Below are 19,773 nucleotides of genomic sequence, written 5' to 3'. Positions count from 1 at the left end.
CTTTTTCTCTAGAAGGGAAATTGTACGACAGCCTGGTAGGGTTGTTATGAGGACCAAAGGAATTGTAAGTATGCAGTTCAGGTGTTTAGCATGGAGCCCAGGGATAACACATGTTCAACAGAAGTTAGCTGCTTTTGTTGTACAGGACTTCAGCGAGGAGGGTCATTTCTATGTTCATGTTTCTATGTTCTCTTTTTGCTTCATATTAAGCAACTTGGGGCCTAATTCAGGACATTAAAAACCAGCGGTTCACAGCTGCCTGGAATACATACTGCATATATGGGCTTCCCAGGTGGCTCAGTGGTAAAGAATCCGCCTGCCAATGTAGGAGACACAGGAGATGTGGGTTCGATCCCTGAGTCAGGTAGGGATCTGAGTCTGAGGAGGGCATGGCTACCCACTCCAGTGTTCTTGCCTGGAGAATCCCCATGAACAGAGGAGCCTGGTGGGCCCATTCCGTGGGGTCACAAAGAGTCGGACATGACTGAATGAGCACACACTGCTTCCTCTAAAACATCGCGCCACATGTTTTTTCATTTAATCCTACAACAACCCTGTGAGCAAAGGTTATAACCCTCTTTTTACAAATGTGGGCTTTGAGGCTTATAGAGGTTGGGATTTATGCAGAGTCCCCAGCTAATAGATAGGTGGCAGGGTTAGGATTCAAATCCATGTCTGTCTGGCTCCAGAGCACCCCACCTTCCCTAAGCAGGCGCCACCTTTAATACTGTCTGTTCTGTTTGTGCATTACACAACTGACTTTGTAGCATAAACGGCATTAGATGTTTTCCAAGCAGGCAGAAGATAGCATAAGGAACAAGTTCCAAGGCAGAAGGCCAGCTCAGCCGTTCTCAGGAGGTCTCTGGAGGAATGGCAGGTGTGAAGCAAGGATAAGAGGAGGTTCAGTATCCAGCAGCAGAGCTCTGTCACTTCTTGACCATAAGACACTGGGTCAATCCTCAACCTTTCTAAGCCTCTGCCTTCTCATCTGGCGAAAAGAGCCCCTGCCCTTATAGGATCATTTGAGGATCAAATGAGATAAATCATGTAAAGCCTACAACCCAGTGTTCAGTGATACTACTACTCTCGTCACACCACTGCTGCTGTTGGCACTAGTGGGAGACAGTATCCTTACGAGCACTTGTAAAGTCCTCGGTTTATGACAGTGTTGACCACAGGCCTCAGAGGTCAGTGGAATGTTCACTGGATGTCTGAACCTCAGCCTTCTTCTCAGGGTGTTGAGCTGATTGCTCAGCCATGTCCGACTCTTTGCAATCCCGTGGACTGTAGCCCTCCAGGTTCCTCTGTCTGTGGAATACTCTAGGCACGAATACTGGAGTGGGTGGCCATTTCCTTCTCCAGGGGTCTTCCCAACACGGGGATTAAACCTGGGTCTCTTGTCTTGCAGGCAGATTCTTTACCTTCTTGGCCACCAGGGAAGCCCAGTGTATACTCACAAACCTTCAGACGTGGCCTGTGTTTTACCCCGTGGATGGTATCACTGCCACCTGGTGGCCGCACATCCTTCCTGTAGGAGGGGCCCCCTCCGCGGAGGAGCCAAACCCGCCCCAGCTCCCAGTGTCGGAACCACGCCTCCCACGGAGTGGGCCCTCCCACCCGTAGTGGTGGAGGCTTGGCTTCCAGCACAGTCTCACCTGCACAGGGACCAAGGGCGGCCTGCGGACTTGGGTTCTGGAGAAAGCTAAAGGGGCCTTAGGGAACCCGTACTCACCGCCTCCGTCGAGTGCCCGCAAGAGAAACTTAATGAAGACTTTAGGAAATAGTTCCTGTGTTTTTAGGGCAAGGTCAGGTTTAGGTCTGGAGAAGAAGGAAGACAGAGACAATGGGTGTGATCTCTGTGGTGTGGGACTTTTTTTTTAAGGTTTTTTTTTTTTTCAGAACACCTTCGGAAGGAGATATTTCATTAACACTCTTTTGACCTTGAAACTTCAAACAGTTGTAACCACTGAGGATGACTGATGGAGGAGGAGAGAAAGGAAAGCTCTGGGCAGACATGTACCAACATTGATTCCTAGGGGAGGTGTTGTTTGTTGGTGGTGGTGGTGGTTGTTTTTTTTTTAAAGAGCTAACATTTATTAGGTTTTCATTAAATATTCAAAAATATTGTGCCAAGTGTATAACATGGTAGGTCTTATTTAAAAATGTGTTCTTGTCATAAAATATGTATAATATAAACTTCATCCTTTTAACCATTTGAAGTGTACAATATAGTGGCATTAATTGCATTCATTGTGCTCTACAACCATCACCATACCCATTTCTAAAACTTTTTCGTCATCCCAGATTGAAACTCTGCCCACTTGAGTACTCTCTGAATGAGTGCTTTGGGAGAAGTAGCTACTCATGCATTTTTCCTTCTTTCAAAGCTTTTAAAGAGATCCTCTCCCACACTTTTAATTTTTTTTTTTAACTGACCCTAAATGTTTATGATTTGTCCCAACTTGCCTTGGCCCCTCAATGGGACAGAAAAACCTTCCCAGAAAAGGGAGTGTTCCTGGGGATTGTCTGTGGGGAAAGAGGCATCCAGAGGTAACAGAGGTGTTCTCACTGACCCTCTTTTTCCTGGCACTTCTGACACTGCTCTGCAGATGATGGCCCAGGCCACATTCCTGTTCCTAGTTACAGGTGAGGACCCCGGAGAGGCTCAGCCAGGCCTGTGCATGACCACTCCAGGGCTGAGAGAGTTGAGATGGAAAGGCCCTTCTCATTCTCTGACTAGACCTGAGGGCTCATGGTCAGAACCCTTGTTTTGTTCATCATTTTCTCCCCTGAGGTTCAGCACTGAGCTGCTGAACCAGGAGACATTCAATCACTGTTAGCTGCTGAATGGAACTGACCTTTGCTGATAACTCCCAAACATTCCAGCAAAGAAAACATGAAGTAGCCTTCAAGGATCACATTATACCTTACAGACATGCCATGTAGCAATCTGACCTGCACCCAAGGGCAGAGATTTGAGAGTTGGGGTACCAACATGGTTCACGCTTAGCTTTGCTCATGAAATATTTAGGCTTAAGTTCTTGGCTCTAGAAAAAGGCATGAAGAAGTCACAACCCCAGCTTAGACGGGGTCCAAGTGGAGGTCAGTTGGTGGGACTTTAGTGCAAGACATTCTTTCTGCTCTGATATGTTACAGAGTGCCTCACTGGCTGCTTCTCCCTGAGGCTTGTACAGTAAGAAAAGGGATATGAATTCTTCATGAACATCACCTTATTACACCCAGTGCCTACAAGAGTTGGCTGTTGGGTCCCACTGTCTTCCTGTTTCCCTCTCTCTCCTTCTCTCAAATGCCTGGCCATTTGCCTTAAACATTATAAAGTTTAGGTTGATACAAACGTAATTGTGGTTTAGGACTGTGAATTTTAAATCACCATAACTAGGCTTAAACACATCTCTTTTTTTCTTTTTAATTTATTGTTTTATTGAAGGATAGTTGCTTTACAGAATTTTGTTGTTTTCTGTCGAACCTCAACATGAATAAGCCATAGGTATACATATATCCCCTTCATTGTGAACCTCCCTCCCATCTCTTGCCCATTCCCACCCCTCTAGGTTGATACAGAGCCCCTGTTTGAGTTTCCTGAGCCATACAGCAAATTCCCATTGGCTATCTATTTTACATATAGCAATGTAAGTTTCCATGTTACTCTTTCCATACATCTCAATCTCTCCTCCCCTCTCCTCACGTCCATAGGTCTATTTTCTATGTCTGTTTCTCCATTGCTGCCCTGTAAATAAATTCTTCAGTACCATTTTTCTAGATTCCATATATATACATTAGAATATGATATTTATCTTTCTCTATCTGACTCACTTCACTCTGTATAATAGGTTCTAGGTTCATCCACCTCATGAGAACTGACTCAAATGCATTTCTTTTTATGGCTTAGTAATATTCCATTGTGTATATATACCACAGCTTCTTTATCCATTCATCTGTCGATGGACATCTAGGTTCCTTCCATGTTCTAGCTATTGTAAGTAGTGCTGCAATGAACAATGGGACACATGTTTCTTTTTCAGTTTTGGTTTCCTCAGGATATATACCTAGGAGTAGGATTGCTGGGTCATATGGTGGTTTTATTCCCAGTTTTTTAAGGAATCTCCATATCGTCTTCCATAGAGGCTGTATCAATTTACATTCCCACTAACAGTGCAAGAGTGTTCCCTTTTCTTCACACACTCTCCAGCATTTATTGTTTGTAGGCTTTTTGATGATGGCCATTCTGACCAGTGTGAGGTGATATCTCATTGTAGTTTTGATTTACATTTCTCTAATAGCAATGCTGAGCCTCTTTTCATGTGTTTGTTAGCCATCTGTATGTCTTCTTTGGAGAAATGTCTATTTACGTCTTTCTCCCACTTTTTGATTGTGTTGGTTGTTCTTCTGGCATTGAGTTGTATGAGCTGCTTGTATATTTTGGAAATTAATCCTTTGTCAGTTGTTTCATTTGCTATTATTTTCTCCCATTCTGAGGGTTGTCTTTTCACCTTGCTTATAGTTTCCTTTGCTGTGCAAAAGCTTTTAAGTTTAATCAGGTCCCACTTGTATACTTTTGTTTTATTTCTGTTACTCAGGAAGTCGGTCATAGATGATCTTGCTTTGGTTTATGTCATCAAGTGTTCTGCCTATGTTTTCCTCTAAGAGTTTTATAGTTTATGGTCTTACATTTAGGTCTTTAATCCATTTTGAGTTTATCATTGTGTATGGTGTTAGGAAGTGTTCTAATTTCATTCTTTTACATGTAGCTGTCCAGTTTTCCCAGCACCATTTATTGAAGGGGCTATCTTTGCCCCATTTTACATTCTTGCCTCCTTTCTCAAAAATAAGTTACCTATAGATGCATGGGTTTATTTCTGGGCTTTCTGTCTTGTTCCATTGGTCTATATTTCTGTTTTTATGCCAGTACCATACTGTCTTGATGACTGTAGGTTTGTAGTATAATCTGAAGTCAGGAAGATTTATTCCTCCAACTCCATTCTTTTCCAAGACTGCTTTGGCTATTTGGGGTCTTTTGTGTTTCCATATGAATTGTGAAATTTTTTCTTTTAGTTCTGTGAAAAATGCTATTGGTAATTTGATAGGGATCGCATTGAATCTGTAGATTGCATTTGGTAGTATAGTCATTTTCACAATATTGATACTTCCTACCCAAGAACATGGAATCTCTCTCCATCTGTTTATGTCATCTTTGATTTCTTTCATTAGTGTCATAATTTTCTAAGTACAGTTCTTTTGTCTCCTTAGGTAAATTTATTCCTAGATATTTAATTCTTTTTGTTGCAATGGTGAATGGATTGATTCCTTAATTTCTCTTTCTGATTTTTCATTGTTAGTATATAGAAATGCAAGTGATTTCTGTGTATTGATTTTGTATCCCACAACTTTGCTAAATTCACTGATTAGCTCTAGTAATTTTCTGATACTATCTTTAGGGTTTTCTGTGTACAGTATCATGTCATCTGCAAACAGTGAGAGCTTTACTTCTTCTTTTCCAATTTGGATTCCTTTTATTTCTTTTTCTTCTCTGACTGCTGTAGCTAGGACTTCCAGAACTATGTTGAATAATAGTGGTGAAAGTGGACACCCTTATGTTGTTCCTGATCTTAGGGGGTATGCTTTCAGTTTTTTTACCATTGAGAATAATGTTTGCTGTAGGCTTATCATATATGGCCTTTACTATGTTGAGGTAGGTTCCTTCTATGCCCATTTTTTGAAGAGTTTTAATCATAAATGGGTGCTGAATTCTGTCAAAGGCTTTTTCTACATCTATTGAGATTATCAAGTGGTTTTTATCTTTCAGTTTGTTAATATGGTGTATCACATTGATTGATTTGCGTATATTGAAGAATCCTTGCATTTCTGGAATAAACCCAACTTGATCATGTGTATGAGCTTTTTGATGTGTTGCTGAATTCTGTTGGCTAAAATTTTGTTGAGGATTTTTGCATCTATGTTCATCAGTGATATTGGCCTGTAGTTTTTTTTGTGTGTGTGTTGTCTTTGTCTGGTTTTGGTATCAGGGTGATGGTGGCCTCATAGGATGAGTTTGGAAGTGTTCCTTCCTCTGCACTTATTTGAAAGAGTTTTAGAAGGATAGGCATTAGCTCTTCTCTAAAAGTTTGATAGAATTCTCCTGTGAAGCCATTTGGTCTTGGGCTTTTGTTTTTTGGGGGATTTTTGATCACAGTTTCAATTTCAGTACTTGTAATTGGGTTGTTCATAATTTTTATTTCTTCCTGGTTCAGTCTTGGAAGATTGTACTTTTCTAAGAATCTACCCATTTCTTCCAGGTTATCTATTTTATTGCTATATAGTTGTTCATAATAGTCTCTCATAATCCTTTGTATTTCTGCATTGTCTGTTGTAACCTTTCCTTTTTCATTTCTAATTTTGTTGATTTGATTCTTCTCTCTTTTTTTCTTGATGATTCTGGCTAAAGGTTTGTCAATTTTGTTTATCTTCTCAAAGAACCAGCTTTTAGTTTTATTAATCTTTACTATTGTATCTTTCATTTCTTTTTTATTTATTTCTGCTCAGATCTTTATGATTTCTTTCCTTCTGCTGATTTTGGGCTTTTTATTGTTGTTGTTCCTGTTTTTTCCAGTTGTTTTAGGTGTTAAGTTAGGTTGTCTATTTGATGTTTTTCTTGTTTCTTGAGGTAGGATTGTATTGCTATAAGCTTCCCTCTTAGAACTGCTTTTGCTGCATCCCATAGGTTTTGAGTTGTTGTGTTTTCATTGTCATTTGTTTCTAGAAGTTTTTTGATTTCCCTTTTGATTTCTTCAGTAACCTGTTGGTTATTTAGAAATGTGTTGCTTAATCTCCATGTGTTTGTGTTTCTTACAGTTTTTTTTTCTTGTAATTGATATCTAGTCTCATAGCATTGTGGTCAGAGAAGATGCCTGATACAGTTTCAATTTTCTTAAATTTACTGAGGTTTGATTTGTGACCCAAGATGTGGTCTATCCTGGAGAATGTTCCATGTGCACTTGAGATGAAGGTGTATTCTGCATTTGGATGGAATATCCTGAAGATATCAATGAGATCCATCTCCTCTAATGTTTCATTTAAGACTTGTGTTTCCTTATTAGCTTTCTGTTTTGATGATCTGTCCTTTGGTGTGAGTTGGGTGTTCAAAGTCTCCTACTATTATTGTGTTACTGTCAGTTTCTGCTTTTATGTCTGTTAGTGATTGTCTTATGTATTGAGGTGCTCCTATGTTGGGTGCATAGATATTTACAGTTGTTATGTCTTCCTCTTGGATTGATCCCTTGATCATTATGTAGCATCCTTCCTTATCTCTTGTAATCTTCTTTATTTTAAGGTCTATTTTGTCTGATATGAGGATTACTACTCCAGCTTTCTTTTGCTTCCCATCTGCATGGAATATATTTTTCCATCCTCTCACTTTCAGTCTGTATGTGTCTTTAGATCTGAAGTGGGTTTCTTGTAGACAGCATATATATGGATATTGTTTTTGTATCCATTCAGCCAGTCTCTGTCTTTTGGTTACAGCATTTAATCCATTTACATTTAAAGCAATTATTGATATATACATTCCTACTGCCATTTTCTTAATTGTTTGGGGTTGATTTTATAGATCTTTTTTCTTTTCTTGTATTTCTTGACTATATAAGTTCCTTAAACATTTGTTGTAAAGTTGGTTTGGTGGTACTAACTTCTCTTAACTTTTGCTTGTCTGAAAAGCTTTTTATTTCTCCATCAATTTTGAATGAGATCCTTGCCAGGTATAATAATCTTGGTTGTAGATTTTTCCCTTTCAGTACTTTAAATATATCCTGCCATTCCCTTTGGGCCTGCAGAGTTTCTGCTGAAAGAGTATAGGGTTTCTGTTAAGTGTATGGGGTTTCCCTTGTATGTTACTTGTTGCTTTTCCCTTGCTGCTTTTAATATTCTTTCTTTGTGTTTAGTCTTTGTTAGCTTGATTAGTATGTGTCTTGGTGTGTTTCCCTTGGGTTTATCCTGTATGGGACTCTTTGTGCCTCTTGGACTTGATTGACCATTTCCTTTTCCATGTTGGGGAAATTTTCAACTATAATCTCTTAAAAAATGTTCTCATACCCTTTCTTTTTCTTTTCTTCTGGAACCCCTATAATTCAAATGTTGGTGCATTTGATATTATCCCAGAGGTCTCTGAGACTATCTTCAGTTCTTTTCATTCTTTTTACTTTATTCTGCTCTTCAGAAGTTATTTCCACCATTTTATCTTCAGCTCACTGATTCGTTCTTCTGCTTCAGATATTCTGCTATTGATTCCTTCTAGAATATTTTTAATTTCAGTAATTGTGTTGTCTGTCTCTGAATGTTTATTCTTTAATTCTTCTAGGTCTTTGTTAACTGATTCTTGCATTTTTTCCATTTTTGTTTTCAAGGTTTTTGATCATCTTTACATCATTATTCTGAATTCCTTTTCAGGTAGTTTGCCTATTTCCTCTTCATTTATTTGGACTTCTGTGTTTCTAGTTTGTTCCTTCTTTTGTGTAGTATTTCTCTGCCTTTTCATTTTTTTTTTTTTTAAACTTATTGTGTTTGAGGTCTCCTTTTCCCAGGCTTAAAGGTTGAATTCTTTGTTACTTTTGGTTTCTTCCCTCCTAAGGTTGGTCCAGTGGTTTGTGTAAGCTTCATATAGGGTGAGATCTGTCCTGAGTTTTTGTTTTTTTTTTTGTTTATTTTTCCTCTGTTGGGCAAGGCTGAGTGAGGTAGTAATCCTGTCTGCTGATGATTGGGCTTGTATTTTTGTTTTGCTTGTTGTTTAGATGAGGCGTCCTGCACAGGGTGCTACTGGTGGTTGGGTGATGCTGGGGCTTGTATTCAGTTGGTTTCCTTTGTGTGAGTTCTCACTATTTGATGCTCCCTAGGGTTAGTTCGGAGAAGGCAATGGCAACCCACTCCAGTACTCTTACCTGGAAAATCCCATGGACGGAGGAGCCTGGTAGGCTGCAGTCCATGGCGTCATAAAGAGCCAGACACGACTGAGCGACTTCACTTTCACTTTTCACTTTCATGCATTGGAGAAGGAAATGGCAGCCCACTCCAGTGTTCTTGCCTGGAGAATCCCAGGGACGGCGGAGCCTGGTGGGCTGCCATCTATGGGGTCTCACAGAGTCTGATATGACTGAAGCGACTTAGCAGCAGCAGCAGCAGCAGCAGCATCAGGGTTAGTTCTCTGGTAGTCTAGGGTCTTGGAGTCAGTGCTCCCACTCCAAAGGCTTAGGGCTTGATCTCTTTACAGACTGTTCTCAGTGAATTTCCCTTCTTTGCTGAGCTTCAAAGCTGGTTTTCCTAATAGGCAAAGTCCAAGGTCACAAGCAATAAGTGGTAGAGGCGAGGTGCAAATCCAAGTCTGCCTCCCCCCAGAGCCTGTGCTCTACACAACCCAGTGGCATATGATGATATCCACAAGAGAGACAGCATGAAGGAATTGATTTCTTTTGGCAGTAGTCAAAATATCTTTAAAATACCAGGTATAAAACATTTTCAGTCCACCAGATGCTTATTTAATTTTGAAAAATAAATTTTTATGAAGCTGCTCTGAGAAGTAGTTTTGTGTTTGTTAATGCCTGGTTATATTCTTGAAAAAGTAGAAGCCAACTTCCGGCCACAACAGGTAGAAACTGAGAAGAAAAAGGCTCTCTTCTCTAACATTTGGTCATGAAAATCCTGATTCATTCTTGCAAAAATTGTACTGGATCATCACTCACATATCTTACCAAGAGTTCAGTCTAGAAGTCATATGAAGAGGAAGACTGACCAAATCAGAAAGTTACCTACAGGATGGTAACTGGAATGGTGGAGCTTCTAAACTTCACATAAGGAACGACTTTAGTATCTGGAGAATATTCGGCCTTCCAAGATCTCGGCAGCTGAGAAATAAAAGGCAGAGGGAGGGAGCGCGGGCAGGAACAGCACATAGGCATGTGCCCATGGGGGTGGCTGCCTGAGTTTCCCAGGAGCAGAGGGCAAAAAGTCCTGTGACTGGACAAAACATCTTTATTAATCAAAATAGGAACCATTACCATCAACACATTTTTGCTAATGAGAAATAAGTTTGTTTATTCCTGTAGCATAAAAATCCATGCTTCAGGATTCAAAGAACTCTTGGAAAGCATTTTCTGTCTTTTGCTGGTTGTGGAAGTGTTTTCCCTGAAAAAAGTTGTTGCGATGCTTGAAGAAGTGGTAGTTGGTGAATATGGCAGATGAGGCAAAACTTCATAGCCCAATATGGAAGTGTTGGTTGTGTATGTGTGGTCGTGATTGAGTGTTGTCACGGAGAAGAATTGGGCCCTTTCTGTTGACCAGTGCTGGCTGCAGGCATTGCATTTTTGGGTGCATTTCATTGATTTGCTGAGCATACTTCTCAGATGTATTGGTTTCACCAGAATTCAGAAAGCTGTAGTACATCAGACCAGCAGCAGACCACCAAACAGTGACCATGACCTGTTTTTGGTGCAAGTTTGGCTTTGGGAAGTGCTTTGGAGTTTCTTCGTGGTCTAACCACTGAGTTGGTTGTTGCCAGTTGTTATGTAAAAGCCACTTTTCATCACACATCACAATCCAATTGAGAAATTCATTGGAAGTTCATTGTTATTGTGTAGAATAAGAGAAGATGACACTTCAAAGCAATGATTTTTTTTTTTTTTTTTTGGTCAGCTCATGAGGCACCCACTTATTGAACTTTGTCACCTTTCCAATTTGCCAAACAACCATAGAATGGCTGGCACTGAGATCTCTGGCAACTTCTTATGTAGATGTAAGAGGATCAGCTTCGATGATGGTTCCCAGTTGGTCACTGTCAACTTCTGATGGCTGGCCACTGCGCTCCCTCATCTTCAAGACTCTTGTCTCCTTTGTAAAACTTCTTGAACCATCACTGCACTGTACATTCATTAGCAGTTCCTAGGCCGAATGCATTGTTGATGTGAGTTGTCTCCACTGCTTTACGGCCCATTTTGAACTCAGATCACTCAAATTTGGTTTTTGTCTAACATCATTTCTATAGTCTAAAATAAATATAAATAGCAAGTAATTAGTCATTAGCAAACAAAATATAAAGCGAGAGATGCACATTAAAATGATGTATAACATAACCACATTTATCTAAGAATGTATTCCAATATCAAACAGCAAAGTTCAGCAATGCAAAACCGCAATTACTTTTGCACCAACCTAATACATTCCAATCAGGGGGCATGTGGAAGGAAGCCTTAGGGACAATAAATTGTCTTTATATTATTTAAGTTTATAAGAAAATACAATGTGTGAGGTTGTGGGGTACTTTAATATGCCTGCCTTGCATCTTCCAGATGAGGAAACTGAGGATCAGAGGAGGTAAGTGGTAGAGCTGGGATTTGATGCCAGAGCTTCATCTCTTACTCCATTGCACTCTTGAGATGCAGGAGGTGGGCACCAGGCTGTAACTCTGCACCTTGGTCTTGGGGTTTGAGACAATGCAATGAGGGAATGGATGAGTGTGGGAGCACAGGAATGACTCAGCCCAGGGAGATGGCTTAGGAAATGGGGCTGAACTCTGCCCCGGGATCACCTGTGGGTTATTACCTTTAGACAGTTGAAGAAGAAGCTTTGATAAAGAATAACAACACCTGTAAGGACTTCCTCATCGAGGCCATGAAATACCATCTGCTCCCTCTGGATCAGAGGCTCTTGATTAAAAACCCAAGGACCAAGCCCAGGACTCCAGTCAGCCTGCCCAAGGTAAGTCCCAGCCCACTACCAAGAGTTGAGACTGTGACCTGGGAAAATGGCCTTGCACTCTTGCCTCCAAGTCTTTCCTCACCTACGGCTGCCCCGCATCTCAGTTGTATTTACCACCTAGGAGATGGAGTCTGCTGGCTCCTCTTGAATCTGCTGGTACCTCTCTCTTCCAGGGTCTTCCTTTCCTAAGAGTGTCAAGGTAACTTTCAGTGTCACCAGGGAGGTTTGAGAAGGACTCAGGGCTCTTTTCTTCTTCTCTCTCTCTTGTTTCACACCAGTGTTTAGGCTCTGTTTCATTTGGAAGCAGAGGAATGACTGTGCAAGTTTTGACTTCGCTGTGGCCCCGGCAGTCCTCTCTCTAGGCCATCCTTAGAGTCAGAACAGCCCTAGTCTGGTTTCTCCCCTCACCACAGAGCCAATAGGGACAATTAGGGCTGCCAGAGGGGAGAAGGGCCCTTAAGGAGCCTGACAGGTAATAAGGCAGGGTAAAGGAACGGGGTAAATGAAAGCATGTGAGGGAGCCAGGGGGAGGGAAGGGTGAGCATAGGAGGGGACACCATGATGGAGAGTCTTTGCTGGGTGCTGGCTGCTCTGGTTCCCTGTGAGTCCCCTTCTCTCCCCAGTCCTCAGGTCCCTCACCTCCAGAATGAATGCTGCAGTATACAGTCTGTAAAGTTCTTTCTGGCTTGGCGTTTGCATCATCTTTCCAGGATCCTACTTATGAAGTCTATGGGGGAGGTCCCAGCCAACCCAGGAGGAAGGGTGGAGGAGAGGGGTGAGTCGTGTTGGCTCACCCACTACAAGCAGGTGAACCCGGGGGTTATGTTGACCCTCGTCTTGCCCTCTTCTTCCCCTTTGCGGTTTAGTTACTCCTCACCTGCTGCTCCCAGGAAGGGTTTCACAATGCTCGAGAAGCATGTTGTCCAAGACCCAATGTTTGAATTTAACAAGGTTTGCCACTCCTTCTCTCCATTCTGCTGTGTGACCCCAGATCATGGAGAACATAGTGGTTGCGATGTGAATGTCCCAGATAATAATAGAAGCAGCTGACATTATTGAGTACTTACTGTGCACCAGGCAGTGAACTGAAGGTATCACATAGAAGGCAGAAGTAACTATCCTAATTCAGCAAGGAGGAAGCTGAAGGGCAGAGATATTAAGGAACTTGCCCAAAGTCAACACAGCTAATGTGGTAGAACCAGATTTTGAATTGAGTTTTTTTCCCTCTCCAAACCTATTCTTGAACCCATACCATCTTGCACCTCCTCCACCTTTGTAAACCTGAGAGTTTTACCTACCTGTTTGCCTCCTGTTGCCAGTGCTGGCTAGAAGGGCAACTACAGGGCATGGATTGCTGTCTGATGGACCATTTGCCTTACTGCATGTTGATGTGTTTTGTTTTGTTGGAACATTGCATTGAAATGTCTTCATGTTTTTCGAAGTGAAAATAACTTTATTATAGAAATATGTGCTCATTGTAGGTTATTAAAAGGATACTGCAATTTGGAAATAAAGTAAAAACCACCTGAAATCCCTCCACCCAGGGACAATCACTTTGGTGAATTTTCTTCTGGACATATCTCTGCACACTTATTCACAAATAACTCAAAACACACACTTTTAGATAAATGGACTCTTGCTACACAGATTGAAATCTTTTTTGTCTACTTAACCAAGTGTCACAGACTACTTTCAGTGTTATCATATGGGTAAAACCAGCATTTAAATTGTAATGGGGTACAGCATTTAATTATATTTATGTACTGTTATTTATGTAACTATCCTCTATTGCTGGGCCTTGCAATAATTTCCATTTTTATATATCTAAACATTTATATGTCAGATATACTTTTAAATAGGGCATCTTGTTTTAGTTTGCTTTTCTTTAGTTGTTCAGTTCAGTTCAGTTCAGTCACTCAGTCATGTCCGGCTCTTTGCGACCCCATGAATCGCAGCATGCCAGGCCTCCCTGTCCATCACCAACTCCCAGAGTCCACTCAAACCCATGCCCATCGAGTTGGTGATGCCATCCAGCCATCTCATCCTCTGTCGGCCCCTTCTCCTCCTGCCCCCAATCTTTCCCAGCATGAGGGTTTTTCTGATGAGTCCACTCTTCGCATGAGGTGGCCAAAGTATTGGAGTTTCAGCTTCAACATCAGTCCTTCCAATGAACACCCAGGACTGATCTCCTTTAGGATGGACTGGTTGGATCTCCTTGCAGTCCAAGGAACTCTCAAGAGTCTTCTCCAACACCACAGTTCAAAAGCATCAATTCTTTGGCGCTCAGCTTTCTTCATCGTCTTTAGTCATGAGTAAGGTTAATCTTGGTTTCATGGGGTTATTGGCATTTATTTTGGGTGGGACATGGAACTTTTCTGTTCATGTCCTTTCCCCATTTTTTTTGTTGGACTGTATGTTTTTTTATTAGTGGTTTTTAGATGTGCTTTTAACAGAGTTTAGGTCTTTGTATGTATTTTAATATTTTTTTCTTAGTTTTCAGTTTGTCTCTAAATTTGTTTATAACATTTTGAAATCCCGAAAAAATAATAGGTAGTCAAACTGATCTGTCTTATGCTTGATGCACTTAGAATTGTTTTTTGTGCAAGGAGTGAGAGTAGGAATTCAGCCTTGTTTGTATGGTAAGTCATGAGCCAGTTGTCTCAAAGTTATTTTATTCAATAGTCTTCCTTTCTCCTATGGACTTGAATGTCGCCTTCAATTATGGTTTGAATTTCCACCAGCTTTGTTTCTGGAGAATACTGATTCTAAGGTACACTGTTGTGCTGTTTTGTGTGCAGGCCATTTCTTACACCCTGGGTTTTCAGCTGGCCTTGTTGCTTGTCTGTGGCTTTTCTCTTTGGAATCTGAGTTTCTCATCCTATCTGATATCAGGGTAATGAGGTGTTTTCCCTGTGAGTGTATTCTGGAGCTAAGGAAGTGGTGTATCACTGGCCCATTTTCTTTGTGTGGTAACCATAGCCAGTGACCTCTCCTTTTCTTAGGCTCCCCATCTGGGTGTTACCACATACACCGACAAAAAAAAGTTTTGAAAATCAAAGTCAAGTTTGTGTCTGGGCCTGAACTAAACAGCCCGACCCCCAGCCTCAGCAATACACCTTGTGCCCCTTCCCAGACACTTTGTCTGTAGTTGAGCAGAGTCCACCCCTTGTTTCAGGAAGCCAAAGATGTCCCCATGTTGCCTCTACTCCTTGAGAACCATTTATTTTCCAGATGAAATGTTTAGATTTCTGGGCACATAGCCTTCTACAGGCAACTGGAACCATGATTCCCTTTAAATCTGTTGAAGGGATTTTTTTTTTTTTTTTTTTTTTCAAAAAGGCATGGCTACTCTTTGCCTCATTGTTCCCCCAACTTTAATCCTTGAATGAGGTAAGATTGTATTGTCCACCCTGCTTCTCAAACTCTTACTCCTGTCACCACTGTGTGGGCACTTAAATTAACAAGATCCCTACTGCAGGGTTGAGGAATGGGGTGTGCTAAGGGGAGCTGTCACTGTGAGGATTACAGACTGTGCTCATTAAATTGTGGCAGTAAGAGGTCAGTGTAGTCATATCCCTACTGTACAGAGTTTACTCAGAGAGGTTATGTAACCTGCCCGGTTACACAGCTAGAAAGTGTAGAGCTGGGGTTTTAACAAGGTCTGTTCCATTCCAAATTCTTGTGCCAAACTGCCTCTAGGAACAGGTTTTCAGGTTTTGGTGGCAGATGAAAAAAGATTTTCTTTCTCCTCCTTTTATTTTTTTTCTTTTTCCTTCTCTCCCCTCTTCCATTTACCCTTTCTTCTCTCCTTCCCTTCATTTTTCCTCTCTTTTTTTCTTTTTCTTTCTCCGCAAAATATTCTTTCATTAGAGCACTATTATATCTGATTCATCTTATGAAGAGAATGCATTTCTAATACATTTATTTCTTTAAGTCAAGACTTTATATTTTTAGTGCACTTTTAGATTCATAGCCAAATTGAGGGGAAGGTAGAGATTTTCCTTATACCTTCTGCCCCTACAATGTGTAGCTTCCCTCTTTATCAACATCCCAGATTATTTTCTTTTGGGTTTATTGACGTATAATAATTTATTCACAGTAAAATTTGCTTTTTTGGGGGGATTCAGTTTGATGAATTTTGACAACAATACACAGTCATATAACCATCATCTTCATAAAAATATGGAATATTTTAATCACTCTAAAAAATTCTCTTGTGTTGCTTTGTAGTCAAGCCCCTTCTCCCACCCCTACCTCCTGATAGCTACTGATATGATTTCTGTCCTTACAGTTTTCTCTTTTCTAGAATGTCATATAAATGTAATTATGCCATATGCAGCTTTTTGATCTTGCCTTATATCTCTTAGCATCATGCTTTTGGGATTCATCCATGTTGTTTCATGTATCAGGAGTTCATTCCTTTTTATTTCTAAGGAATAGTCCATTGTATGAATGTATTATACTTTGTTAATCCATTTATCAGTTGATGAACGTTTGGTGTCCAGTCTTTTGGCTTTTACAGATAAAGCTGCTTTGAACAGTCACTTATAGATCTTTGTGTGGACATATATTTTAATTTCTCTTAGGTAAATACATTCTCCTGGGAGTAGGATTGTTGGGCTGAGTGGCAACTATATGTTTAACTTTTTAAGAAATTGTTAAACTATTTGTTTAGATGACGGTGCCATTGTGCTTTCCCAGCAGCAATGTATGTGAGTCTTTGTTACTCCGTTGTCTCACCATACTTGTATTATCTATTTTTTTTTTTTAATAAAAATTGGCCATTCTAGTAGGTATGTGGTCACATCTCACTGTGGCTTTAATGTACATTTCTCTGGTTAATGATGTCAAACATCTTTTCATATGCTTATTTGTCATTTGTATGTCTTCTTTGGTGAAATCTGTGTTCAAATCTTTTCACATTTAAAAAATTATTTTCTAATTATTGACTTCTAAGAGTTCTTTATGGGTCTGGTCAACTCAAAGTCTTTGCTTTTGACCATGACATGGTACTAACCCCACATGGATGTGGGTAGCAGGTCTAATTGCTGAGCATGTGCCAGGCACTGGGCTGAGTGATTTACATTTATTACCTCATAGGATTGTCAAACCTGTCATCATCCTCCTTTTATGCCTGAGGACTGAATCTCGGGTTATGTCACCTTCTCGCTATGTATTATTATCATTTTCTGCATTATAGATTACCCTAACCTTGGTGGCTTAACACAGCAAGTGTTTGTTATCTCACAGTTTCTGTGGGCAGGGATCCTGGAGGGGCTTAGCTGCATAGTCCTGGTGCAGGACCTCTTGTTAGGCTGTAGTCAAGCTGCTGCTTCCCACTGCAGTCCCCTCCAGGCTCATTTAAGGAGGATCCGATTCTAAGCTCACTCTCGTGGTTGCTAATAGGCATCAGTTCCCCGCCTCATGGCCTTCTCTATAAGCTACTTGGGTGTCCTCAACACATGGCAGCTAACTTCCCTCAGAGTGAGTAATTTCTACAGTAAAAGAATGGGAAAGCTCGCCTGTGATGGGAGCTGTAGTCTTTTAATAACCTTCTCTCAAAGTGATATTCCATCACCTCTGCTATATTGTATTTTCTGGGAGCAAGTCAGCAAGTTGAGCCCACACTCAAGGGAGGGGTGGTGATGAGGTTCCATGTCTTGAGTGGAGGAGTACCAAAGAATTTGTGATATGTCTATAAGCATAGCTAGTAAATAGCTGAGCTGAGATTTAACAGAGTGAGTAAGGATTCCAGTCCATGCCTCCACACTTTACAGAAGCATTTCAGCTGAATACTGGGTAGAAAGAAACCCAGTTCTTACCCTCTGAGGACTTTTAAGAAGTGACTTTTAAGAAGTCCTTCTGAGAAAGTGAGGTGGAAATATAGAAGTGGCCAAATGAGGAAGAAGAGAAGTTAGGAGACAGTGGGGCTCCCTGGAAGAGTGGCCACAGGAATTCCAGGGGCCAGCAGGTTTGGGCTTTCATGAGTTCAGTCCAAGTTGGCTTTCTGACAAAGCTGACTTTGAGAAACTGAGTGGTGGAGAGAGATTTGTACTGTTCTCAGCAATTCCCAGCAGTGAACTGTTTGCCAGCCAAATCCCCTCCCTGGAAGAAGCAAGACTCTGCCTTGAGATAGCTGCAGAGGCTAATAATGGATTTTTTTTCTTGTGCCTTATACACACTGATCATACTGACACATTCAAGCCGGAACAGCTAATAGCCTCGTCTGAGCTCCCACACATTCACCGCCCAGCACTTTCCCCATGGCTGGGTTGCCATGGACACCTAGGGGCTGTCTCCCAGACACTCACAACACTCCTACGTTACCGTGTGCTGCAGATGGTAGCAGAGAAATGAGATTTCAGGAAGATGGAAATAAACCCTTTAGAGATGTACTGAATCTGGCACTTTTCATTGTCATCTCAGTTCAGTTGACATCTCTATTAAACTTTCAGATGACACCAAAAGCTCATTTGGGCTGATAGTGGGTGGCTTCCTCCTAGGTTGGGCTGTCCTGCTTTCAGAAGATAGTGTTGGAACCAAGGCTTGTTGGCAGGGTGGGTCAGATGACTTCTCTCCTGGGCCAGGCGGGTGAGTGGACACTGCTCTTCCCTCATCTTGATCCTTTCAATAGACCCAGGCTGCACCCTGGAAAACACTCTGGGGTCCTTTCAGGACCATCATTATCCCTGTAGTTACTGGTGCTCACTCTCCCATTCACAGATCATAAGTATCCTTTCTACCGGTTGTTGAGAATCTGTTTTTTAGCAACTGTTTTTTTTTTTTTTAATAGCAACTGTTTTAAATGGTAGTAATGATGCTGGTATTGATCTAATAATAGAAGCTAACATTTAGTGTGTGCTCTTTACCAAGCGCTGCACTAAATGACTTATATCATTTAAGCTTCCTGACACCCACTGGGGAAGTATCCTGTCATTCTGGTATTTTAGGTAGTGGAAGTGAGCTTGGCAAGGGTAAGTGGCTGCCCATGTTCACATAGTGAGTTAGTGATGGGGCAGGTGTTTGAGCACAGATGTGTCTGACCCCAAAGTCTATTTCCCACTCATGCTCTCCTCCCCCGGATATTGCTCTTGCATTGCTGCTTCTCCACCCCTCATTTCTGCATCCTGGCTGTCACTCCTTGCCTGGAGCACTTGTTGCTCAGGAACCTGCTGGGACAAGTCTTCTGCCTCAACCTCGACATGCTCCTTCGGATGAATTTTTGGTGTTAGCCCTGCGGCCCCACGCACCAGGGTAAGAGAGACTCGCTTCCTGCCCTGGCCCGAGGGACCGACTGGCTGGGCCTGCCTTCTGCCCAGCTCACCGGTCGTGGAAGAGAGTTTGGACACACTCTACTATTGCCTGCTGAACACAGTGTGCAGAGCCCGGTCCATTCCACTCACCCGAGTGCAGAGTCTATGAGTTAGGGTCTGGGTCCTGCTGGGAAGTTCTGTGCTGTTCACTTACTGCCCTTTTCCTGGCCAGTCTCTGCTCCCTAATGGCTCTCTGTGTAGAGCAGTTGTTAGATTGTAAGGAGGGGCCAACAGGCTTGGCTCCCAGGTCACACTGGTAGAGTCAGACTCATCCAAGTGAAAGAAATAGTATGACGTGTTTTTGTTTTTATAAGTCATCTTGTTATGCTGGGAGTGCAATTTCCTTCCTAAGAAATCAGATAGTCTTTCCATGGTCTTTCTCACATCCCTGAAGCAAACGGCCACTTGGCTTTCTAAAATGAGGGTGTTTTCCTTGGGAGTCATCTAGTAGCTGTGCCTTGTCGAGTCTGGCCCACCAATGTTGTGTCACCCAGAACTCCCCCCTCACCAGGAGATCTGCAGCCTTCCACACAGTGATGACTGAAACTTGGAGTCAGGACCCTGGGTGCCCTGTCAGATTCCCAAGTATCTTGGGAATCTGATCTTGAATGTGATTAAGTTTGGTCTAGCATGATTGTTAGCCTGGAACCAGTTTTTAGTTATTTTGTGATTCCCATATGACCACTGGTAGTTCTTAACTCAG

At 41.6% G+C, this 19,773-nt stretch overlaps 1 protein-coding gene across 4 annotated transcripts in view; it reads left to right on the top strand.

The window, feature by feature from the left end:
- The window catches only part of KLHL3 (kelch like family member 3), a 124,923-nt gene that overhangs the window by 78,986 nt on the left and 26,164 nt on the right, over positions 1–19,773 (top strand). For all 4 annotated transcript variants that reach the window (XR_009694162.1, XM_061151356.1, XM_061151355.1 and 1 more), the window contains one exon: positions 11,608–11,757. Coding sequence is in view for 3 of the 4 variants with exons in the window: in XM_061151356.1 (XP_061007339.1) it covers positions 11,608–11,757 (150 nt within the window). In the remaining variant the exon portion in view is untranslated. The remainder of the gene's footprint in view (positions 1–11,607; positions 11,758–19,773) is intronic.

Source organism: Dama dama, chromosome 9, assembly GCF_033118175.1.
Source record: "Dama dama isolate Ldn47 chromosome 9, ASM3311817v1, whole genome shotgun sequence".
Lineage (NCBI taxonomy): Eukaryota > Metazoa > Chordata > Mammalia > Artiodactyla > Cervidae > Dama > Dama dama.
The sequence above is the reverse complement of the archived record's forward strand: the minus strand, read 5'-3'. Positions and strand labels throughout refer to the sequence as shown.